We start from the raw sequence: 27,872 nt of genomic DNA, 5'->3' as shown, positions 1-27,872 counted from the left end.
TCATGGTTCCACGGTTCAGCAAAGTATCCGGTCGCTCCTCCTTCTCTTACCGTGCACCCCAAAACTGGAACAACCTACCGGAGACTCTCACATCAACCACCAGTTTAAGTTCTTTAAAAACTAAAGCTGTCTCACATTTTACCCTGATCTGTAACTGTTGCATACGCCTATAGTATATAATATCTTTAAATGTGCATGCAATGTCTTGTATATACAGCTCAAACCTGTTATAACGCGATCCGTTACAACACAAATCCGCTTATAGCGCGATGTAAGCATGGCTCCCAATTTTCTTATTTATGAATACTTTACAACACGATTATTGGTATCTTAAATACTTTATTGTACAATGCATACAATTGTACATTATTTCTACCGCGATCCGCTTATATCACGATGTGATTCTTTGGACACAGCGTTATATGGGGGTTGAGCTGTAATGTATACCCTGTCCACTTATGTAACTATGTATTTGTAACCATGTATTAATTGTCATCATAACTCTGTGCCCAGGACATACTTGAAAATGAGAGGTAACTCTCAATGTAATACTTCCTGGTAAAACATTTGATAAATTAATAAATAAATAAATCTTCTCGAAGTGCATTTAAAATGATGGTTAAGCTCCCCCATGGATTTTGCGCAATTAGCACATTTTAAATAGCTGCTTGAGTTCAGTGGCGGGTTAAATGCTGACAGCTGTCACACAGCTGTGAGAGTTATAGATATCGTCAAATCAAGGGAGCGAATAGAAATATGTAGCATTCTAGCTGGTTACAATACTGCATTCCTGATTTGTGTTTTATGCAAATTAACATTATGCATCACCCAAATCCAAGGACATCTAAAACATCCAACAGATCTCCCGATTACACATTGTTTCACCGAGACATGCACATTTTTACAGGCACTAATCCATCAATATTGGACAGGCCCACATCACACTGTAAAGTTTGTGTGTTTCCCCTGTGAACCTCAATAGGTTCGGAGAACAATTTAAATGGCTTCTCTAGAACTGCAGCTTCTGGCAATATTTTCAGCCTAAGGCTTCGTCCATGGTTCTTGCTGGCGTGCGGAGGCACGCTGAGGCTGAGGGAAAGCGGGTGCTTTCCCTGGCCTTAGACAGCGCGCCGTCCGTGGGCGTGTCGGCGGGCGGGCCAGTGACGTCACGGAGCTGGTTCGCCCTCATTGGGCGAACCGCTCACGTGACCGGCCCTGCGCTCCGGCAAGCGCGAAGATTTAAAAATTTCCGAGCCCCTACTAAAGCCGCTCTCATTGCGGCTGTAGGGGCTCAGTGCCGAGCGGAAGTGCGCCTTAGCGCGCCTCCGCCCGCAAGCACTAAACATGAACGCGGCCTAATATCGTCTACTGTAAATTGCTGAACAGGTCTGCAGTGCATCTCAGGCTCTTTTAGAACCAGAGTGTTTTAAACCTGGTATACAGTGTATATGATAGTATTAAAATGATTAGTTCTTTATTGGTAACTGGTTTAGCTAATGAAGTCTCATTGTTCCCAAAACGTTGTTGGGCTATTCCAGATTTGCACTTCATTTTATTTATTCGTTATTATTTATTTTTTTTTTTTAAATGATCTAACTGCTTTTATCACATTTTTTTTTTATCACTTCGATTTTATTTGCATGTATATTAAATCTCTACTTCACAACTTACAATTTTAGCTTACTATTATGGAAAGAGGAAAAAAATAATTAAGCCGCCAATCGGAGAACACGCTATCGAGAATGTACAAGCCAAGCCGGCAAGACGTAGGAAGAGGAGAAAATCCATTTTTGTGCAGAAGAAAAGGCGATCGTCTACAGTGGATCTCACGCCAGTGGGGTCGGCGGAGGTATTTTTATCTCCGTTGTGTTGCTTATTCACTTTAATATCACCTTTACTCTCTTTCCCACATTTGTATTATACCGTATTTCAAATGACTTAAGCGTTTGATAACTCTACGCTATTTAACCAGGCCATTTCTAAGCAGGCATTAATGTCATGTACATTGTAATGTAAGTTGTAACAAATGATGAATCTCACAGCTTCAGCACAGGTGGCTCAATCAGAGGCGCAGTCTTCGACTGAGGGATATCCTGAAAATCTGACCTGTTGGGGTGTTGGAAGGCGGGGGAGGACTGGAGTTGAGCACCCCTGGAATACATGATTGACACTAAAATGTATAATCCAATGACAGGAAAGTGAGGACGAGGAGGAAGAAGAAGATGCCATGGAGGATGAAACAGGAAGTGAAGAAACGAGTTCTGAACTGCGTGATGATCAGACGGACACTTCTTCAGCAGAAGTGCCTTCCATAAGGCCAAGGAGAGCAGTAACACTGCGGGGCAGCATGGAGTCTGACCGGCCACCTCCTGTAGAAAGGGCACGGCGAGAGCGTAAAACACGCTCCCTCTCCTGCATAGAGGGAGAGAAAAGCACCGCTGGGAAGAATGTAAGTGCTTTTCTGTGTTCTTCCGTTTTCAAATGATCATATCAAACATACTGCTGCACTCCCAAGCTCATATCAAACACACTGCTGCACTCCCAGGCTCATATCAAACATACTGCTGCACTCCCAAGCTCATATCAAACATACTGCTGCACTCCCAAGCTCATATCAAACATACTGCTACTGCACTCCCAAGCTTATATCAAACATACTGCTGCACTCCCAAGCTCATATCAAACATACTGCTGCACTCCCAAGCTCATATCAAACATACTGCTGCACTCCCAAGCTCATATCAAACATACTGCTACTGCACTCCCAAGCTTATATCAAACATACTGCTGCACTCCCAAGCTCATATCAAACATACTGCTGTACTCCCAAGCTCATATCAAACATGCTGCTGCACTCCCAAGCTCATATCAAACATACTGCTGCACTCCCAAGCTCATATCGAACATACTGCTGCACTCCCAAACTCATAACAAACATACTGCTGCACTCCCAAGCTCATATCGAACATGCTGCTGCACTCCCAAGCTCATATCAAACATACTTCTGCACTCCCAAGCTCATATCAAACATACTGCTGCACTCCCAAGCTCATATCAAACATACTGCTGCACTCCCAAGCTTATATCAAACATGCTGCTGCACTCCCAAGCTCATATCAAACATACTGCTACTGCACTCCCAAGCTTATATCAAACATACTGCTGCACTCCCAAGCTCATATCAAACATACTGCTGTACTCCCAAGCTCATATCAAACATGCTGCTGCACTCCCAAGCTCATATCAAACATACTGCTGCACTCCCAAGCTCATATCAAACATACAGCTGCACTCCCAAACTCAAAACAAACATACTGCTGCACTCCCAAGCTCATATCAAACATACTGCTGCACTCCCAAGCTCATATCAAACATACTGCTGCACTCCCAAACTCATAACAAACATACTGCTGCACTCCCAAGCTCATATCAAACATACTGCTGCACTCCCAAGCTCATATCAAACATGCTGCTGCACCCCCAATCTCAGATCAAACATACTGCTGCACTCCCAAGCTCATATCAAACATACTGCTGCACTCCCAAGCTCATATCAAACATACTGCTGCACTCCCAAACTCATAACAAACATACTGCTGCACTCCCAAGCTCATATCAAACATGCTGCTGCACTCCCAAGCTCATATCAAACATACTGCTGCACTCCCAAACTCATAACAAACATACTGCTGCACTCCCAAGCTCATATCAAACATACTGCTGCACTCCCAAGCTCATATCAAACATACTGCTGCACTCCCAAGCTCATATCAAACATACTGCTGCACTCCCAAACTCATAACAAACATGCTGCTGCACTCCCAAGCTTATATCAAACATACTGCTGCACTCCCAAGCTCATATCAAACATACTGCTACTGCACTCCCAAGCTCATATCAAACATACTGCTACTGCACTCCCAAGCTCATATCAAACATACTGCTGCACTCCCAAGCTCATATCAAACATATTGCTGCACTCCCAAACTCATAACAAACATACTGCTGCACTCCCAAGCTCATATCAAACATACTGCTGCACTCCCAAGCTTATATCAAACATAATGCTGCACTCCCAGGCTCATATCAAACATACTGCTGTACTCCCAAGCTCATATCAAACATACTGCTGCTGCACTCCCAAGCTCATATCAAACATACTGCTGCACTCCCAAGCTCATATCAAACATACTGCTGTACTCCCAAGCTCATATCAAACATGCTGCTGCACTCCCAAGCTCATATCAAACATACTGCTGCACTCCCAAGCTCATATCAAACATACTGCTGCACTCCCAAACTCATAACAAACATACTGCTGCACTCCCAAGCTCATATCGAACATGCTGCTGCACTCCCAAGCTCTTATCAAACATACTTCTGCACTCCCAAGCTCATATCAAACATACTGCTGCACTCCCAAGCTCATATCAAACATACTGCTACTGCACTCCCAAGCTCATATCAAACATACTGCTGCACTCCCAAGCTCATATCAAACATACTGCTGCACTCCCAAGCTCATATCAAACATGCTGCTGCACTCCCAAGCTCATATCAAACATACTGCTACTGCACTCCCAAGCTTATATCAAACATACTGCTGCACTCCCAAGCTCATATCAAACATACTGCTGTACTCCCAAGCTCATATCAAACATGCTGCTGCACTCCCAAGCTCATATCAAACATACTGCTGCACTCCCAAGCTCATATCAAACATGCTGCTGCACTCCCAAGCTCATATCAAACATACTGCTGCACTCCCAAGCTCATATCAAACATACTGCTGCACTCCCAAGCTCATATCAAACATACTGCTGCACTCCCAAGCTCATATCAAACATACTGCTACTGCACTCCCAAGCTTATATCAAACATACTGCTGCACTCCCAAGCTCATATCAAACATACTGCTGTACTCCCAAGCTCATATCAAACATACTGCTGCACTCCCAAGCTCATATCAAACATACTGCTGCACTCCCAAGCTTATATCAAACATACTGCTGCTGCACTCCCAAGCTCATATCAAACATACTGCTGCACTCCCAAGCTCATATCAAACATGCTGCTGCACTCCCAAGCTCATATCAAACATACTGCTGCACTCCCTAGCTCATATCAAACATACTGCTGCACTCCCAAGCTCATATCAAACATACTGCTGCACTCCCAAGCTCATATCAAACATACTGCTACTGCACTCCCAAGCTTATATCAAACATACTGCTGCACTCCCAAGCTCATATCAAACATACTGCTGCACTCCCAAGCTCATATCAAACATGCTGCTGCACTCCCAAGCTCATATCAAACATACTGCTGCACTCCCAAGCTCATTTCGAACATACTGCTGCACTCCCAAACTCATAACAAACATACTGCTGCACTCCCAAGCTCATATCGAACATGCTGCTGCACTCCCAAGCTCATATCAAACATACTTCTGCACTCCCAAGCTCATATCAAACATACTGCTGCACTCCCAAGCTCATATCAAACATACTGCTGCACTCCCAAGCTTATATCAAACATGCTGCTGCACTCCCAAGCTCATATCAAACATACTGCTACTGCACTCCCAAGCTTATATCAAACATACTGCTGCACTCCCAAGCTCATATCAAACATACTGCTGTACTCCCAAGCTCATATCAAACATGCTGCTGCACTCCCAAGCTCATATCAAACATACTGCTGCACTCCCAAGCTCATATCAAACATACAGCTGCACTCCCAAACTCATAACAAACATACTGCTGCACTCCCAAGCTCATATCAAACATACTGCTGCACTCCCAAGCTCATATCAAACATACTGCTGCACTCCCAAACTCATAACAAACATACTGCTGCACTCCCAAGCTCATATCAAACATACTGCTGCACTCCCAAGCTCATATCAAACATGCTGCTGCACCCCCAATCTCAGATCAAACATACTGCTGCACTCCCAAGCTCATATCAAACATACTGCTGCACTCCCAAGCTCATATCAAACATACTGCTGCACTCCCAAACTCATAACAAACATACTGCTGCACTCCCAAGCTCATATCAAACATGCTGCTGCACTCCCAAGCTCATATCAAACATACTGCTGCACTCCCAAACTCATAACAAACATACTGCTGCACTCCCAAGCTCATATCAAACATGCTGCTGCACTCCCAAGCTCATATCAAACATACAGCTGCACTCCCAAGCTCATATCAAACATACTGCTGCACTCCCAAGCTCATATCAAACATACTGCTGCACTCCCAAGCTCATATCAAACATACTGCTGCACTCCCAAACTCATAACAAACATGCTGCTGCACTCCCAAGCTTATATCAAACATACTGCTGCACTCCCAAACTCATAACAAACATACTGCTGCACTCCCAAGCTCATATCAAACATACTGCTGCACTCCCAAGCTTATATCAAACATAATGCTGCACTCCCAGGCTCATATCAAACATACTGCTGTACTCCCAAGCTCATATCAAACATACTGCTGCTGCACTCCCAAGCTCATATCAAACATACTGCTGCACTCCCAAGCTAATATCAAACATACTGCTACTGCACTCCCAAGCTCATATCAAACATACTGCTGTACTCCCAAGCTCATATCAAACATACTGCTGCAGTCCCAAGCTCATATCAAACATACTGCTGCACTCCCAAGCTCATATCAAACATACTGCTGTACTCCCAAGCTCATATCAAACATACTGCTGCACTCCCAAGCTCATATCAAACATACTGCTGCACTCCCAAGCTCATATCAAACATGCTGCTGCACTCCCAAGCTCATATCAAACATACTGCTGCACTCCCAAGCTCATATCAAACATACTGCTGCACTCCCAAGCTCATATCAAACATACTGCTGCTGCACTCCCAAGCTCATATCAAACATACTGCTGCAGTCCCAAGCTCATATCAAACATGCTGCTGCACTCCCAAGCTCATATCAAACATACTGCTGCACTCCCAAGCTCATATCAAACATACTGCTGCACTCCCAAGCTCATATCAAACATACTGCTGCACTCCCAAGCTCATATCAAACATACTGCTACTGCACTCCCAAGCTCATATCAAACATACTGCTGCACTCCCAAGCTCATATCAAACATACTGCTGCTGCACTCCCAAGCTCATATCAAACATACTGCTGCACTCCCAAGCTCATATCAAACATACTGCTGCTGCACTCCCAAGCTCATATCAAACATACTGCTGCAGTCCCAAGCTCATATCAAACATACTGCTGCTGCACTCCCAAGCTCATATCAAACATACTGCTGCAGTCCCAAGCTCATATCAAACATGCTGCTGCACTCCCAAGGTCATATCAAACATAATGCTGCACTCCCAAGCTCATATCAAACATACTGCTGCACTCCCAAGCTCATATCAAACATACTGCTGCACTCCCAAGCTCATATCAAACATACTGCTGCTGCACTCCCAAGCTCATATCAAACATACTGCTGCACTCCCAAGCTCATATCAAACATGCTGCTGTACTCCCAAGCTTATATCAAACATACTGCTGCACTCCCAAGCTCATATCAAACATACTGCTGCACTCCCAAGCTCATATCAAACATACTGCTGCACTCCCAAGCTCATATCAAACATACAGCTGCTGCACTCCCAAGCTCATATCAAACATACTGCTGCACTCCCAAGCTCATATCAAACATACTGCTACTGCACTCCCAAGCTCATATCAAACATACTGCTACTGCACTCCCAAGCTCATATCAAACATACTGCTGTACTCCCAAGCTCATATCAAACATGCTGCTGCTGCACTCCCAAGCTCATATCAAACATACTGCTGCTGCACTCCCAAGCTCATATCAAACATACTGCTGTACTCCCAAGCTCATATCAAACATACTGCTGCACTCCCAAGCTCATATCAAACATACAGCTGCTGCACTCCCAAGCTTATATCAAACATACTGCTGCACTCCCAAGCTCATATCAAACATACTGCTGCACTCCCAAGCTCATATCAAACACACTGCTGCACTCCCAAGCTCATATCAAACATACTGCTACTGCACTCCCAAGCTCATATCAAACATACTGCTGCACTCCGAAGCTCATATCAAACATACTGCTGCACTCCCAAGCTCATATCAAACATACTGCTGCACTCCGAAGCTCATATCAAACATACTGCTGCACTCCCAAGCTCATATCAAACATACTGCTGCTGCACTCCCAAGCTCATATCAAACATACTGCTGCACTCCCAAGCTCATATCAAACATACTGCTGCTGCACTCCCAAGCTCATATCAAACATACTGCTGCACTCCCAAGCTCATATCAAACATACTGCTGCACTCCCAAGCTCATATCAAACATACTGCTGCTGCACTCCCAAGCTCATATCAAACATACTGCTGCACTCCCAAGCTCATATCAAACATACTGCTACTGCACTCCCAAGCTCATATCAAACATACTGCTGCACTCCCAAGCTCATATCAAACATACTGCTGCTGCACTCCCAAGCTCATATCAAACATACTGCTGCACTCCCAAGCTCATATCAAACATACTGCTGCTGCCCTCCCAAGCTCATATCAAACACACTGCTGCACTCCGAAGCTCATATCAAACATGCTGCTGCACTCCCAAGCTAATATCAAAGATACAGCTGCACTCCGAAGCTCATATCAAACATACTGCTGCACTCCCAAGCTCATATCAAACATACTGCTACTGCACTCCCAAGCTCATATCAAACATACTGCTGCACTCCCAAGCTCATATCAAACATACTGCTACTGCACTCCCAAGCTCATATCAAACATACTGCTGCACTCCCAAGCTCATATCAAACATACTGCTGCACTCCCAAGCTTATATCAAACATACTGCTGCTGCACTCCCAAGCTCATATCAAACATACTGCTGCACTCCGAAGCTCATATCAAACATACTGCTGCTGCACTCCCAAGCTCATATCAAACATACTGCTGCTGCACTCCCAAGCTCATATCAAACATACTGCTGCTGCACTCCCAAGCTCATATCAAACATACTGCTGCTGCACTCCCAAGCTCATATCAAACATACTGCTGCACTCCCAAGCTCATATCAAACATACTGCTACTGCACTCCCAAGCTCATATCAAACATACTGCTACTGCACTCCCAAGCTCATATCAAACATGCTGCTGCACTCCCAAGCTCATATCAAACATACTGCTGCACTCCGAAGCTCATATCAAACATACTGCTGCTGCACTCCCAAGCTCATATCAAACATACTGCTGCTGCACTCCCAAGCTCATATCAAACATACTGCTGCTGCACTCCCAAGCTCATATCAAACATACTGCTGCTGCACTCCCAAGCTCATATCAAACATACTGCTGTACTCCCAAGCTCATATCAAACATACTGCTGCTGCACTCCCAAGCTCATATCAAACATACTGCTGCACTCCCAAGCTCATATCAAACATACTGCTGCACTCCCAAGCTCATATCAAACATGCTGCTGCACTCCCAAGCTCATATCAAACATACTGCTGCACTCCCAAGCTCATATCAAACACACTGCTGCACTCCCAAGCTCATATCAAACATACTGCTACTGCACTCCCAAGCTCATATCAAACATACTGCTGCACTCCGAAGCTCATATCAAACATACTGCTGCACTCCCAAGCTCATATCAAACATACTGCTGCACTCTGAAGCTCATATCAAACATACTGCTGCACTCCCAAGCTCATATCAAACATACTGCTGCTGCACTCCCAAGCTCATATCAAACATACTGCTGCACTCCCAAGCTCATATCAAACATACTGCTGCTGCACTCCCAAGCTCATATCAAACATACTGCTGCACTCCCAAGCTCATATCAAACATACTGCTGCTGCACTCCCAAGCTCATATCAAACATACTGCTGCACTCCCAAGCTCATATCAAACATACTGCTACTGCACTCCCAAGCTCATATCAAACATACTGCTGCACTCCCAAGCTCATATCAAACATACTGCTGCTGCACTCCCAAGCTCATATCAAACATACTGCTGCACTCCCAAGCTCATATCAAACATACTGCTGCTGCCCTCCCAAGCTCATATCAAACACACTGCTGCACTCCGAAGCTCATATCAAACATGCTGCTGCACTCCCAAGCTAATATCAAAGATACAGCTGCACTCCGAAGCTCATATCAAACATACTGCTGCTGCACTCCCAAGCTCATATCAAACATACTGCTGCTGCACTCCCAAGCTCATATCAAACATACTGCTGCTGCACTCCCAAGCTCATATCAAACATACTGCTGCTGCACTCCCAAGCTCATATCAAACATACTGCTGTACTCCCAAGCTCATATCAAACATACTGCTGCTGCACTCCCAAGCTCATATCAAACATACTGCTGCACTCCCAAGCTCATATCAAACATACTGCTGCACTCCCAAGCTCATATCAAACATGCTGCTGCACTCCCAAGCTCATATCAAACATACTGCTGCACTCCCAAGCTTATATCAAACATACTGCTGCACTCCCAAGCTCATATCAAACATACTACTGCACTCCCAAGCTCATATCAAACATACTGCTGCACTCCCAAGCTCATATCAAACATACTGCTGCACTCCCAAGCTCATATCAAACATACTGCTGCACTCCCAAGCTCATATCAAACATGCTGCTGCACTCCCAAGCTCATATCAAACATACTGCTGCACTCCCAAGCTCATATCAAACATACTGCTGCACTCCCAAGCTCATATCAAACATACTGCTGCACTCCCAAGCTCATTTCGAACATACTGCTGCACTCCCAAACTCATAACAAACATACTGCTGCACTCCCAAGCTCATATCGAACATGCTGCTGCACTCCCAAGCTCATATCAAACATACTTCTGCACTCCCAAGCTCATATCAAACATACTGCTGCACTCCCAAGCTCATATCAAACATACTGCTGCACTCCCAAGCTTATATCAAACATGCTGCTGCACTCCCAAGCTCATATCAAACATACTGCTACTGCACTCCCAAGCTTATATCAAACATACTGCTGCACTCCCAAGCTCATATCAAACATACTGCTGTACTCCCAAGCTCATATCAAACATGCTGCTGCACTCCCAAGCTCATATCAAACATACTGCTGCACTCCCAAGCTCATATCAAACATACAGCTGCACTCCCAAACTCATAACAAACATACTGCTGCACTCCCAAGCTCATATCAAACATACTGCTGCACTCCCAAGCTCATATCAAACATACTGCTGCACTCCCAAACTCATAACAAACATACTGCTGCACTCCCAAGCTCATATCAAACATACTGCTGCACTCCCAAGCTCATATCAAACATGCTGCTGCACCCCCAATCTCAGATCAAACATACTGCTGCACTCCCAAGCTCATATCAAACATACTGCTGCACTCCCAAGCTCATATCAAACATACTGCTGCACTCCCAAACTCATAACAAACATACTGCTGCACTCCCAAGCTCATATCAAACATGCTGCTGCACTCCCAAGCTCATATCAAACATACTGCTGCACTCCCAAACTCATAACAAACATACTGCTGCACTCCCAAGCTCATATCAAACATGCTGCTGCACTCCCAAGCTCATATCAAACATACAGCTGCACTCCCAAGCTCATATCAAACATACTGCTGCACTCCCAAGCTCATATCAAACATACTGCTGCACTCCCAAGCTCATATCAAACATAATGCTGCACTCCCAAACTCATAACAAACATGCTGCTGCACTCCCAAGCTTATATCAAACATACTGCTGCACTCCCAAGCTCATATCAAACATACTGCTGCACTCCCAAGCTCATATCAAACATACTGCTGCACTCCCAAGCTCATATCAAACATACTGCTGCACTCCCAAGCTCATATCAAACATACTGCTGCACTCCCAAACTCATAACAAACATACTGCTGCACTCCCAAGCTCATATCAAACATACTGCTGCACTCCCAAGCTTATATCAAACATAATGCTGCACTCCCAGGCTCATATCAAACATACTGCTGTACTCCCAAGCTCATATCAAACATACTGCTGCTGCACTCCCAAGCTCATATCAAACATACTGCTGCACTCCCAAGCTCATATCAAACATACTGCTACTGCACTCCCAAGCTCATATCAAACATACTGCTGTACTCCCAAGCTCATATCAAACATACTGCTGCAGTCCCAAGCTCATATCAAACATACTGCTGCACTCCCAAGCTCATATCAAACATACTGCTGTACTCCCAAGCTCATATCAAACATACTGCTGCACTCCCAAGCTCATATCAAACATACTGCTGCACTCCCAAGCTCATATCAAACATGCTGCTGCACTCCCAAGCTCATATCAAACATACTGCTGCACTCCCAAGCTCATATCAAACATACTGCTGCACTCCCAAGCTCATATCAAACATACTGCTGCTGCACTCCCAAGCTCATATCAAACATACTGCTGCAGTCCCAAGCTCATATCAAACATGCTGCTGCACTCCCAAGCTCATATCAAACATACTGCTGCACTCCCAAGCTCATATCAAACATACTGCTGCACTCCCAAGCTCATATCAAACATACTGCTGCACTCCCAAGCTCATATCAAACATACTGCTACTGCACTCCCAAGCTCATGTCAAACATACTGCTGCACTCCCAAGCTCATATCAAACATACTGCTGCTGCACTCCCAAGCTCATATCAAACATACTGCTGCACTCCCAAGCTCATATCAAACATACTGTTGCAGTCCCAAGCTCATATCAAACATACTGCTGCTGCACTCCCAAGCTCATATCAAACATACTGCTGCAGTCCCAAGCTCATATCAAACATGCTGCTGCACTCCCAAGCTCATATCAAACATACTGCTGCACTCCCAAGCTCATATCAAACATACTGCTGCACTCCCAAGCTCATATCAAACATACTGCTGCACTCCCAAGCTCATATCAAACATACTGCTGCTGCACTCCCAAGCTCATATCAAACATACTGCTGCACTCCCAAGCTCATATCAAACATGCTGCTGTACTCCCAAGCTTATATCAAACATAATGCTGCACTCCCAAGCTCATATCAAACATACTGCTGCACTCCCAAGCTCATATCAAACATACTGCTGCACTCCCAAGCTCATATCAAACATACAGCTGCTGCACTCCCAAGCTCATATCAAACATACTGCTGCACTCCCAAGCTCATATCAAACATACTGCTACTGCACTCCCAAGCTCATATCAAACATACTGCTGCACTCCCAAGCTCATATCAAACATACTGCTGTACTCCCAAGCTCATATCAAACATGCTGCTGCTGCACTCCCAAGCTCATATCAAACATACTGCTGCTGCACTCCCAAGCTCATATCAAACATACTGCTGTACTCCCAAGCTCATATCAAACATACTGCTGCACTCCCAAGCTCATATCAAACATACAGCTGCTGCACTCCCAAGCTCATATCAAACATACTGCTGTACTCCCAAGCTCATATCAAACATACTGCTGCACTCCCAAGCTCATATCAAACATACAGCTGCTGCACTCCCAAGCTCATATCAAACATACTGCTGCACTCCCAAGCTCATATCAAACATACTGCTGCACTCCGAAGCTCATATCAAACATACTGCTGCACTCCCAAGCTCATATCAAACATACTGCTGCTGCACTCCCAAGCTCATATCAAACATACTGCTGCACTCCCAAGCTCATATCAAACATACTGCTGCTGCACTCCCAAGCTCATATCAAACATACTGCTGCACTCCCAAGCTCATATCAAACATACTGCTGCTGCACTCCCAAGCTCATATCAAACATACTGCTGCACTCCCAAGCTCATATCAAACATACTGCTACTGCACTCCCAAGCTCATATCAAACATACTGCTGCACTCCCAAGCTCATATCAAACATACTGCTGCTGCACTCCCAAGCTCATATCAAACATACTGCTGCACTCCCAAGCTCATATCAAACATACTGCTGCTGCCCTCCCAAGCTCATATCAAACACACTGCTGCACTCCGAAGCTCATATCAAACATGCTGCTGCACTCCCAAGCTAATATCAAAGATACAGCTGCACTCCGAAGCTCATATCAAACATACTGCTGCACTCCCAAGCTCATATCAAACATATTGCTACTGCACTCCCAAGCTCATATCAAACATACTGCTGCACTCCCAAGCTCATATCAAACATACTGCTACTGCACTCCCAAGCTCATATCAAACATACTGCTGCACTCCCAAGCTCATATCAAACATACTGCTGCACTCCCAAGCTTATATCAAACATACTGCTGCACTCCCAAGCTCATATCAAACATACTGCTGCACTCCCAAGCTCATATCAAACATACTGCTGCACTCCCAAGCTCATATCAAACATACTGCTGCACTCCCAAGCTCATATCAAACATACTGCTGCACTCCCAAGCTCATATCAAACATACTGCTTCTGCACTCCCAAGCTCATATCAAACATACTGCTACTGCACTCCCAAGCTCATATCAAACATGCTGCTGCACTCCCAAGCTCATATCAAACATACTGCTGCACTCCGAAGCTCATATCAAACATACTGCTGCTGCACTCCCAAGCTCATATCAAACATACTGCTGCTGCACTCCCAAGCTCATATCAAACATACTGCTGCTGCACTCCCAAGCTCATATCAAACATACTGCTGCTGCACTCCCAAGCTCATATCAAACATACTGCTGTACTCCCAAGCTCATATCAAACATACTGCTGCTGCACTCCCAAGCTCATATCAAACATACTGCTGCACTCCCAAGCTCATATCAAACATACTGCTGCACTCCCAAGCTCATATCAAACATGCTGCTGCACTCCCAAGCTCATATCAAACATACTGCTGCACTCCCAAGCTTATATCAAACATACTGCTGCACTCCCAAGCTCATATCAAACATACTACTGCACTCCCAAGCTCATATCAAACATACTGCTGCACTCCCAAGCTCATATCAAACATACTGCTGCACTCCCAAGCTCATATCAAACATACTGCTGCACTCCCAAGCTCATATCAAACATGCTGCTGCACTCCCAAGCTCATATCAAACATACTTCTGCACTCCCAAGCTCATATCAAACATACAGGTGCTGCACTCCCAGGCTCATATCAAACATACTGCTGTACTCCCAAGCTCATATCAAACATGCTGCTGCACTCCCAAGCTCATATCAAACATACTTCTGCACTCCCAAGCTCATATCAAACATACTGCTGCACTCCCAAGCTTATATCAAACATACTGCTGCACTCCCAAGCTCATATCAAACATACTGCTGCACTCCCAAGCTCATATCAAACATACTGCTACTGCACTCCCAAGCTCATATCAAACATACTGCTGCACTCCGAAGCTCATATCAAACATACTGCTGCACTCCCAAGCTCATATCAAACATACTGCTACTGCACTCCGAAGCTCATATCAAACATACTGCTGCACTCCCAAGCTCATATCAAACATACTGCTGCTGCACTCCCAAGCTCATATCAAACATACTGCTGCACTCCCAAGCTCATATCAAACATACTGCTGCACTCCCAAGCTCATATCAAACATGCTGCTGCACTCCCAAGCTCATATCAAACATACTGCTGCACTCCCAAGCTCATATCAAACATACTGCTGCACTCCCAAGCTCATAACAAACATACTGCTGCACTCCCAAGCTCATATCAAACATACTGCTGCACTCCCAAGCTTATATCAAACATACTGCTGCACTCCCAAGCTCATATCAAACATACTGCTGCACTCCCAAACTTATATCAAACATACTGCTACTGCACTCCCAAGCTCATATCAAACATACTGCTGCACTCTCAAGCTTATATCAAACATACTGCTGCACTCCCAAGCTTATATCAAACATACTGCTGCACTCTCAAGCTTATATCAAACATACTGCTGCACTCTCAAGCTTATATCAAACATACTGCTGCACTCCCAAGCTTATATCAAACATACAGCTGCACTCCCAAGCTCATATCAAACATACTGCTGCACTCCCAAGCTCATATCAAACATACAGCTGCACTCCCAAGCTCATATCAAAGATACTGCTGCACTCCCAAGCTTATATCAAACATACAGCTGCACACCCAAGCTCATATCAAACATACTGCTGCACTCCCAAGCTCATATCAAACATAAAGCTGCACTCCCAAGCTCATATCAAAGATACTGCTGCACTCCCAAGCTCATATCAAACATACTGCTGCACTCCCAAGCTCATATCAAACATACTGCTGCACTCCCAAGCTCATATCAAACATACTGCTGCACTCCCAAGCTCATATCAAACATACAGCTGCACTCCCAAGCTCATATCAAAGATACTGCTGCACTCCCAAGCTCATATCAAACATACTGCTGCACTCCCAAGCTCATATCAAACATACTGCTGCACTCCCAAGCTCATATCAAACATACAGCTGCACTCCCAAGCTCATATCAAAGATACTGCTGCACTCCCAAGCTCATATCAAACATACTGCTGCACTCCCAAGCTCATATCAAACATACAGCTGCACTCCCAAGCTCATATCAAACATACTGCTGCACTCCCAAGCTCATATCAAACATATTGCTGCACTCCCAAGCTCATATCAAACATACTGCTGCACTCCCAAGCTCATATCAAACATACTGCTGCACTCCCAAGCTCATATCAAACATACTGCTGCACTCCCAAGCTCATATCAAACATACAGCTGCACTCCCAAGCTCATATCAAAGATACTGCTGCACTCCCAAGCTCATATCAAACATACTGCTGCACTCCCAAGCTCATATCAAACATACTGCTGCACTCCCAAGCTCATATCAAACATACAGCTGCACTCCCAAGCTCATATCAAAGATACTGCTGCACTCCCAAGCTTATATCAAACATACTGCTGCACTCCCAACCTCAGATCAAACATACTGCTGCACTCCCAAGCTCATATCAAACATACTGCTGCACTCCCAAGCTCATATCAAACATATTGCTGCTGCACTCCCAAGCTCATATCAAACATACTGGTTGGCACTATTGCAGTTGAATGGATAACCCCCCAATTTGTTCTGCTCCAAAAGAAGTAAAGCTAAATCTCCATCCCATTCGCATGAATGTGACAAACAATTCTGGCCACATCTGCAGCTTAAGACCCTTCTGCTCAAGGTGCAGTTTTGTCTACATTATCCTTAGGAGACGAGTCAGTGTCTTGCTCCTGTTGACATCTCCCATGTCCTCCATTTAAAGACTTGTGTGTCGCCCATTTGGTCATGGTCCGGTTTTTGGTATACTCATTACTGAAGCTTCCCTCGCAGGCCCAGCCTTAGCCATTTCTGCGCTCTGTGCATACATTTTTTTTGGTGCCCTCCCCCGCCCCTCCCGTAATTGTTACTTTTATTCAAACCAGTGTTTTGTCTTTGCATTTAATGTACCAGAAAATACAAAGATGCTCATTTTGATGAATATTTATTACATAACATTGTTACATTATTGAATGAGAGGATCGTGACAAGGCATGGACTAGAGTTAGCAGTTATTTTTTGTCCATCAGACTTTTTAGGTAAAATACTGTCGAGTTGTGTTGTGCATGGAATACACAGATGCAAAGAAGACTTGGAGACAACAGTTTTGTTTAAATGATTTATTCTTTACTCTATGTGCTGTGTATGGTTACAGGATAAAACGCAGGAGGAAGAAGAACGCCTTATTTTAGACAGTAACCCCCTGGAGTGGACAGTAGCTGATGTTGTCAGGTTTATTAAATCAACGGATAGTGCTCCCCTATCAAAAATCTTTCAAGAACAGGTATGTGGATTGTAATCCATCCTTCTGTAATACCACGCTAGAGTATTTGTTTCTTTTTATTTGTAATACTTGGGAGCCCTTTACAACCTTATTAACATTTTTTGTATTTATCAACTGTGCCATTTAGTGCTAGATATTCAGAGTATGCTCAATGGTCTGAAATAAGGAAATAACCAGCTAAATCCTCTCGGGGACTTTGTGTGACTTTGATGGACATTTTTACTGTTGGTTAATTCATCAGATGTACTGTGGTGTTTATTCAAATGTTAAATCGGCATTGCTGAGCACCTAACCTTTCGAAGGTACAGTCCCACGTAGGAGAAACTGAACTCGTGGCAGTGATATGTTGGATAGGTTAAGACTGGGTGAGTGGGTCTCTAAAAAAAATAAAAATAGACAGAAATATTTTTAGATGACTTTTGAAAGTCTGCAAGCTTACTAGTGTTTTTCCATAGTGCTTGAATAGTGTACAATATATCATACCGCCTTGTCACATCTCATGTTATAAAGGCAAGGAAGAGGAAAGTGGAAAGATAAGGCAGATATAAGGGCAGTAAAACCAACCCTACATTTAAAATCAGGCAGGTTTACCTCTTCTGCATATCGCTGGCATTAGTTCAGTTTCTGCATTTTTAAGTGTTAACAATGTTAACAATGTTCCTTCTATGTTCTTGGAGTCGTAAGCGTTTCTAGCCTTGCAATGTGTGCTGCCGTCTCTACACACAGAGGCACAGACAATAAGTAGCACACACACATATACCCACACACATATATACACACACATATATACACACACATACATACACATACTGTATATACACACACATATGTATACATACAAACACACATATATATACACACATATATACACACACATATATATACACACACATACATACACATACTGTATACACACACACATATATACACACACACACACACACATATACACACATATGTATACATACACACACACAAACCTTTATATACACACATATGTATACATACACACACACCTCACTGATGTAATTACCCACTGAAATACCAATGTATCTAGATGAAACGAAGAAATGTAATAGTAAGTAGATTCAATGTATCCCTGGGAACACTATCTCTCAATAACCCAATATGAAGCACATACAGGTATACACATATTTATCTGTTGTGATCCCCACACTCATTTGCCCTTTTCTAGACATTTACTCCTTTCAATCCAGTTTTGATTCTTTCAGTTCCACAGTTATTTTTGTTAAATGTGGTTATTTTGGTGTGTTATTTTGTAATAGTTTATTTGTTTGATTTACATGCGCTATTTCCAGTGTGGCTGCTAATAATTGTATCGCTGATCTATTGTGGTCTCAGCCTAATCTATTCTGCTTTAGACTTGACCATCCAATCATTCTCATTTAGACACTTTCATATTTTTAGTATCATTAGTTCTTCAGCTCAGTTTGTAATTTGCTTTATTTACATTAGAAATGATCAAATCTTTGATCCGATTTCGAAAGTGATAATAGCATCACAAGTAATGCGCTGAAACTAGTAGAGCGTGCCTAAGTAGGCATAGTACTGCTTCCAGCATGAATCAGGACAGGGTGAGCCCGAGTCAAATGTAGGTGCGTAAATGTGCCCATGGTTCAGGATACAGAATTCGGGTCACCTGTAATTGCAGGAAAGGTGTCTCATTTCTAAACCCAGGCGAGCTGTAAGAGATATTCGTTAGATTCCCTCTTGAAACTGCTGGAATGATGGATGACACCAACAATTTTCCGATCTTTGGTTTCTTTCATCGTTTTGTTTGCAGACACTGCTGGAAAATATGGTTATTTAGACTAATGTATATGCACAGCCGTTGATCTCCAAAACTGCATTACCTTCCCATGCCATATATTACGGTCTTGGGTTCCCACAAATGTTTGGTAATACAGGAGGGAGAAGGGGGTGTGACACCTTTTATTGGACGAACAAGTGGTTGATATGTTGTTACAAGCTTTCCAACCTCTCAGGATCCTTCATCAGGGATGAAACGCAGAAACAAAAATATTATATACAGTGTTTGTAAGAGGGATGTCTGGTTACAAATGTGTGCGAGTTTAAATCAATCTAGGGTTTCACATAATCAATAGGAATTGTAAAAAACCCAAGCATTAACTCCTACTGGGCTCCATGCCCAATCTTTTCAACACCACTTTTCCTCCCTGTAATGAAAATAAACATATATCAGATTTTCTTAAGATTTTTGCATGTTAAAGACAACACAAGTTCTCTGTCTAGAGACAATCCAGACCGTGACGGGTTACATAAATTAAGGTGTTTAATGTATGACCTGTCTACTAAATGTGGAAGTATACACCCCTACAAAAAAATCTGAATGTGAATGAATCTCCTCTGTGAAAGTTCCAACAGTTACACAAATTTGTTTTCACCTTATAAGGAAAAGGGAAGGAAGTTAGATCCAGCTGACTGTCCAGCTACTTTGAGTGAAAAAAAGGTGAAATCAGAAATAACGCACAAAATACTCACAGAGGCTTTGTGTGGCCTCATTGATGGACATTTTTACTGCTGGTTAATTAAGAGGCTATCAGATGTAGTGTTTATTCTGTGCAAAAGGGAAAACATTTTGGTTTTTTTTAATGAAAGGGTAAAATATTACATTTTAAAAATCATGTAAATCTTTATGGTTGTATTTATTCTTTTTTTCTTTATCGTGTTTAAAGAAATATATGATCTCACTAACGTGGTTATGAAATTTGTAGCAATATATTTTAGTCCATAAAGAATGCAATTGTAATGTCCCAAAAGATCGCTCCGGGACATCCCAGGGTCTTAATAGGTGGGCATGCGGGTAAAGTGCATTGATTGGGATGCACCATTGCATGTCTCTGCTTCGTGGCACCAGTATATGCCGGCGTGTGGACCCATGGAACACGCCCTATGGCACTCCAGTTGTGAGCTGGGATGCACTGGCAATGTGAGGGAGATGTCTGCCAGGCAAGCGGAAGGGCAGAGAGATCGAGTCAATGCCATTATTAACATCAACAGTTTGATGGCTTTAGAGCAGCTCTTAGCATGATCAACAATATCAAAAGCCTTTGCCAAATCTAGGAATATTGCACCAGTGAGTTGTCCCCGTTCCATTTCACACCGGATCTCATTGCAAACTTTTAGGAGAGTAGTTAGCATGGAGTGTTTGGGGTGAAAGCCAGATTGGAATTGGCTAGGGAAATTTGTCTTGGTATAGTAATCGCTTAATTGGGGGTGAACATCTTTTTCTATGACTTTGGATAGTATTGGGAGAAGAGAGATTGGCCTGTAGTTTGAGACAGCGTTTTTGTCTCAATTTTTAAAGATTGGGACAACTCTGGCAGTTTTCTAAGTCTTAGGGATATGACATGCTGACAAAATAGAGTTGATTAAGGAAGCAAGCGATTTGGCAATGCCTGGGGCACCAAGTCGTTGGAACTCTGATTGCAGCAGGTCAGGTCCACATTAGCTGTTTAGTGTTAATTTGAGGAGCGCTTGTGTAATCTGACCAGATACTGGAACAAATTAAATTATGGGCAGTGTTGGGAGAGGGTGCGGCTATAGGGGTACTCCCAGATTGAGCTTCATGTTTGTAGTTCAGGTTGCGTTTTGCTAATAGGGAAGTAGCACACCCCACAAATCAGTTTTCAATGTTAGTGGGATTTGTCAGAGTAACATCATCCTTAATGATGTTACATGGTTGTTGATGGCTAGAAGGCTGAAATATATTGTTGATGGCTTTCCTGGAGTTACCTGGATTTGATGTATTCTGGTGAAGATTGTCTGTGAAGTGTCGGGCTTTTGCGTGTCTTGTTTGCCTTGTGCACATATTCCACATGCATCTATAGTTATTAAGATCCTAGGGAGTGCCAGTTACTTTGTAGCTTTTCCACAAAGCATCCCTAAAATGGTAGAGCGCTATAAGGTCTAATAACACCTTTTCTGTACAGAATGCTGCTGAAATTAGCTTTGAGTTGGTATGCCCTGGTCATTGATTCATTGCGGACTATACGTGCTCTTAGACCGGGAATTATCTGGTCCTTTTCGATTTTAGCATAAATTGATACAAAGAGGTGTCTTTTTTCTTGTACTGTAAATTGCCTGGAAAATATTGTTTCTACATATCATTCTAAATCTGTTTTTTTTGCCAGAAAATAGATTGAAATACACACTATCAGAAGCACTGCACCAAAATTCAACTGAAAGCTGGTACATTGATGTTTGTTTTTGTTTTACAGGACATTGATGGACAGGCTCTGCTGCTGTTGACTCTTCCCACAGTTCAGGAATGCATGGAGCTCAAACTCGGGCCGGCCATCAAGCTCTGCCACCAAATCGAGCGAGTAAAAGTGGCGTTCTATGCACAATATGCGAACTGAACTTTTTGTTTTGTTGGGGGTCTAACCAATATTTCCTGTAATGGTTAAAAAAAAGAGAAAAAAAAGCATGTGTTTTGATACAATATTTAAGAAAAGCACTTGTCTACATTAAAGTTAGTATTTCCACATTTGTAAAGCACATTTAGACAAAGCGGTAGTTTTTGGTAAGCTGTGTTAAACCATGGCCTTGAGTTGCAAAAAAAAAGACTTTTTTCCATAAGGGTTTCTAACAAAGTGCATTCTGTGTAGTACCGGGCTTATTGTTTGTATGGATTTCGGTGTAAAGGCATATTTTTGGCATGTCTGATCTTTTAGCAAATCTTGTAATCTTCTTTCATATTGAAAGCGTGTGGTCGTTTTTACTGTGATCCGTGGCTTAAATGAAAGCTTTTGATCTCAATGATTATCACATTTCCTACTATTGCTTTTTGCCATTTTTTTTTATAACAATACGGATAGGAAGTTCTTTCTCTTCAATGGGCCGTATACCTTGGTAGGTTGTATAATGTTTGTAATGATTCCTTAATACCTGTGGCTTTTTGACTGATACCCTGTACTTGGATACTTACCATGACGGTACAAAGGACACAGATCAAGCTCCCAAAACGTGCATGCAAATGCAAACCATTAAACTAAACTTGTTTTTTTTTTTTTTTTTTGCTTGCGTTTATGCCAAATTTTGGCCATTATGCATTTACATTGGATTATTAGCCAGGAGAGATTTCATTATTAGAAAAGTGAGAAAAGGAACAGTACCAGTTACTGAATTTCATAAACCATACGCTGAGCAACTGCTGCCTACAGATGTTGCATGACTTGCTGTTCGCGGCACCGAGGATTCACGCTGCAGCGAGTCCAATTCGGAAGCATGGGGACCCCCCCCCCCCCCGTTGCGTCTCGCTACATCTGCAGCCCTCCCTATAACAAGTCCACAAATTGCACGTCAATGCACACAGGGTAATATGGGTGAAAATAGCTACAAGCACTGATGCGTAGAGATGAAAATGTCAGCTTTACAGTTACTGTCAAATGTGTAACAGTAAAGAGAGATCAACTTACTAATCGGGCCTGGAAAACACTGCTTCCTGGTCGTACCCTCTCTCTTCTTCTTCCTTCGATAAACATTGACATCCACTTATTCTGTTACTTGAAAGTTAAACTTGTCCAGACGTCTTAAGTTCGTGAGAAATCACGAGCGCCTCAACCTGTAATTGCGTTCTCTAGAAAATGATCCACATGTTGGCGGTAGAAGAAGTGCCGACTGCTTTTATTTCACCGTTTCTGTATTCTTGGACAACTATCAGTTCTAATCATTTAAAATTATCCTTTATTACTTAAATCAGTGGTATTCAACTACAGTCCTTAAGCCCCCCCCCCCCACAGGTCAGCTTTTACTTAAGTAATCTTTGTCATGCTAGACTCCAAGGGTTTTTATTTTGGATCAAAAATAATTCAGGTCAAAACAGTCACGTAAAAGGCAACAGCGGTTTTAATACAAATATTCCAGAACTGATTTATTTTTTTTAAGATCAATGCTAGAGGAATATTTGTTTTATTACAATACCTGGTAGGGATGTTATTTTCCTTACTTCAGGTAGGAAAGGCTGCGCTGCAACCATAAGGAAAGCTGGTTCTGCGTAGAGACGGGTGAATCCGTTTCCCGGATTTTAAAACATTCCCTCCCCCTTAAAATCTGTTTTGCGCTGTAAAATCTGCCAACGGATTTGGGTCGGTTTTAATCGCGGATTAATCAAAAACCGCCATTGGATACAACCCGTGGACGGATTTGTGGAATCCAATCCGCGGATTCAGCATCGCGATGGCGGATTCTTACAAATCAGTCAACGACTTGGCTGAATCCGTCAACGGGTTATGGAATCCGCGGATTGCATTCTGCAAATCCGTCAAATCTGCCAAAGCAGCTGTTGACCAAAGCAACCGGGAGATCCGCTGCAAATCTAAATCCACCAGAAAAATGTACCTACAGTATCTCTACTTCTGGAGGATAGAATCACGCTGGGGGATAGAATCGCGCTGGGGGATAGAATCGCGCTGGAGGATAGAATCGCGCTGGGGGATAGAATCGCGCTGGGGGATAGAATCGCGCTGGGGGATAGAATCGCGCTGGGGGATAGAATCGCGCTGGGGGATAGAATCGCGCTGGGGGATAGAATCGCGCTGGGGGATAGAATCGCGCTGGAGGATAGAATCGCGCTGGAGGATAGAATCGCGCTGGGGGATAGAATCGCGCTGGAGGATAGAATCGCGCTGGGGGATAGAATCGCGCTGGGGGATAGAATCGCGCTGGAGGATAGAAATGCGCTGGGGGATAGAATCGCGCTGGAGTATAGAATCGCGCTGGAGGATAGAATCGCGCTGGAGGATAGAATCGCGCTGGAGGATAGAATCGCGCTGGAGGATAGAATCGCGCTGGAGGATAGAATCGCGCTTGGGGATAGAATCGCGCTGGAGGATAGAATCGCGCTGGAGAATAGAATAGCGCTGGAGGATAGAATCGCGCTGGAGGATAGAATCGCGACGGGGGATAGAATCGCGACGGGGGATAGAATCGCGACGGGGGGATAGAATCGCGACGGGGGGATAGAATCGCGACGGGGGGATAGAATCGCGACGGGGGGATAGAATCGCGACGGGGGGATAGAATCGCGACGGGGGGATAGAATCGCGATGGGGGGATAGAATCGCGCTGGAGAAAGAGGAGGAAAGGTTGTTTGCTTTATTTCGGCTAAACCTGGAAAGGGTTGTTGGCAAAACTACTTAAACATGCACAGTTTTAAAGGAATATATGCCACATGCAATAACAAGGCTGATCTTTTATTTTAGCTATACGTATACTATTTTCTTTCTTCATTTCAGTTTAAGACCGAATGATTGCTGTTACGATCTCTTGTGTTGAACGTGTATAGTTTTACACAAGTGTAGTCACTGCTGATGTTATCAATCACAAAATATTGTATGATTCGCCAAACAGATATGCTAATGACATCACTAACCAGCCTGATATACAAATGACATCCTCTAGGCATATGTAATTTGTGTTCATAAACAGCAAGACATTAGCACTTAAGCAAACCCATAATCAGAATGCAAATGATCATTTTTTTCACAAGCCGTACAGGCAGATAAGTTAAAAGGACATTTTTAAAATGCACATGATAGTTGTAAGTGTGGTTTATGAATCGGAAATATTTATAACAAGAGCACCAGAAGATTCTGTTTCAATTCCTTTACTAAACTCAGTATATATATAGAGTAGCTCAGTGAGTAAAGACACTGACTGACACTGAGTTTGTAGCAGGGGAGCCTGGTTCAATTCCCAGGCTCCTTGTGACCTTGGGCAAGTCACCTTATCTCCCTGTGCCAAAAAGGCACCAAAAAAACATAGATTGTAAGCTCCACGGGGCAGGGACCTGTGCCTGCAAATGTCTCTGTAAAGTGTTACGTAAAACTAGCAGCGCTATACAAGAACATGTTATTATTATTATATTCATATCCCTATTCATTAAATGACACTTCTAACAAAACAGACTAGAACACAACAACTAGAATGCATTGATCTTATTCACAAGAACAAGGCCAGAATGATTTTGGTTTATGGTGAATAATTTGGAGCGTAAGAGTGACTGTAAAGAATGTCGTTTGCCTGGGAATAACTACAGTATCTGTTTTAGGTTCTCTTAAAAATCAATAGACTGGATTTAGAACCGACTGTAAACGGCTTTGTCACACGCATTCAGCCGTTGGCATGAGCAAAAATGGCTGTCCTGTTCACTACCGCTAAAAGAACATGCGCACCCAATAGTTGCCGGACCTTAAAGCTGCAGTTCAAGCAATATCCTGCATGTGTGTTATTTTTAATAAATCAGTTCTGTAGTTTTCGGTTTAAAAAACAACAACTTTGAAAGACCAATTTTCTTGCATTCTATTTTAACAAGCAGGCTTGTTCCTATGGCAACCATTTACATTCCCCATATTTAAAGATGTCGCCAAACTTCGCCAATCAATAGACGGAGAACGAATTGACCGGCAGCTATGCAGTTCTTTAGGTAAGTAGAGATTGCCCACATGAAACTATTGAAGTAAAAAAAAAAAGCCTAAAAAAAAACAAAACGGGAGCTTGAACTGCAGCTTTAATTACTTTAGTAAATAATTTGTGAGTTAGTAATGTATTCAGAGGTGTTAGAACCTATGGAAAATAGTGCCTAATGGGTTAATCGTTTACTACTCTGCCTCTCCTCACTAACAGATGCAGTGTGGGCACAACGGTCTTCTTGCAAAATATCAAATATTTGAAGCCATGGTGGCAAAACCAACGTTGCGGCTGCAGGTATGCGGCCTTTGTCAAGGCAATGTTTTTGCCACCGTGGCGTAATAACACACACACACACACACATATTAATTTTTTTTTTTGATGTTTGACCATTGTGTCCACCCTTCAGGTGTTTGGACTTGTAACGGTTGTACTTACACAGGTGATCACTGCCATCACAGTCTCCATGGGTAATGAATCCCACATTGTAACTGCCCTTACTGTAAAGAACCCTTTCCTTTGTTGCTGGTGAAATCTCCTTTCCACCAACCTTAAGGGATGGCCCGGGTCCTTTGTACGCGTTGGCGTTTATTACAGTGAATAAGGCCCTTGTTATGTCACAATATTAAAGACAATCTTATGTACTAGAGCAGCGTGGCTAATCTCCAGTCCTCAAGAACCACCAACAGGACATCCCTGCTTCAGTCAAAATTATCGCGCCACCTGTACTGAATCAGGGATATGCTTAAAACCTGACCTGTTGATGGGCTGGAGTTGAGTACCCATGTACTGGAGCGTAAAAGGATGGGTGTAAAAGCCTTTTTTGACATCCTAATAATTGCAAGCGTGTAATTTCGCTTCCCTGGGTTCTTAGAAAAAGTAGTAAGAATATTTTTGAAAATGAACCCCTTCAGTCTGTAATGCCATTGGCGCACTTGAGTCCCAGGAAGAGACTGCACTTTTAATGTTAATAATAATAATGATACATTTCCTTACATAACAATGCCTTCAATTGCTTAGAATGTCGGTGTTGGTGCCTGAGGCTCGTGAAAGTAAATTGAATCATCCAATGTCACAAGATGCTGACACCAGGTTCGAGTTACCAGTTCCTGTATTTCATATTCCACGGTTTTTAGTGCCAATGCTAATAGTGCCTTTCACACCCAATCCTTGTGTATAGAGCCTGTCAGGGAAAAAAGCCCCAAGCACAATAGCCCATTGTATACAGTATATTATACAGCCCACAATGGTGCCATTAAGCCGAATAGCTTAACCGCACTATTACAGTACATCATGTGCTATATATTTACAAATATCATTACAATGGCAGTTACCAGTGACAAATTATAAATAGATTACTTGTAGTACCGACAATCTTTCAATGAATCTAGCTCTTGTGTTGGTAAATTTTATATATATATATATATATATATATATTGTTTTGCAATAATGATTTGTGGAGGCTCCGACATTTTAGGAACGATTCTAAATTTAGATTCCAAT

General features: G+C 43.0%; 1 protein-coding gene across 2 annotated transcripts in view; it reads left to right on the top strand.

The window, feature by feature from the left end:
• Positions 1-24,886, top strand: part of SFMBT2 (Scm like with four mbt domains 2) — a 287,695-nt gene extending 262,809 nt beyond the window's left edge. Inside the window, exons 18-21 of one of the 2 annotated variants that reach the window (XM_075599415.1) lie at positions 1,680-1,849; positions 2,195-2,449; positions 17,787-17,915; positions 22,178-24,886. In XM_075599415.1, the coding sequence (XP_075455530.1) occupies positions 1,680-1,849; positions 2,195-2,449; positions 17,787-17,915; positions 22,178-22,318 (695 nt within the window). In that variant the 3' untranslated portion in view covers positions 22,319-24,886. The remainder of the gene's footprint in view (positions 1-1,679; positions 1,850-2,194; positions 2,450-17,786; positions 17,916-22,177) is intronic. The other variant, XM_075599414.1, reaches the window with a different exon arrangement.
• Positions 24,887-27,872: the final 2,986 nt, after the last annotated feature.

The sequence above is a fragment of the Ascaphus truei genome, chromosome 5, assembly GCF_040206685.1.
Source record: "Ascaphus truei isolate aAscTru1 chromosome 5, aAscTru1.hap1, whole genome shotgun sequence".
NCBI lineage: Eukaryota > Metazoa > Chordata > Amphibia > Anura > Ascaphidae > Ascaphus > Ascaphus truei.
The sequence above is the reverse complement of the archived record's forward strand: the minus strand, read 5'-3'. Positions and strand labels throughout refer to the sequence as shown.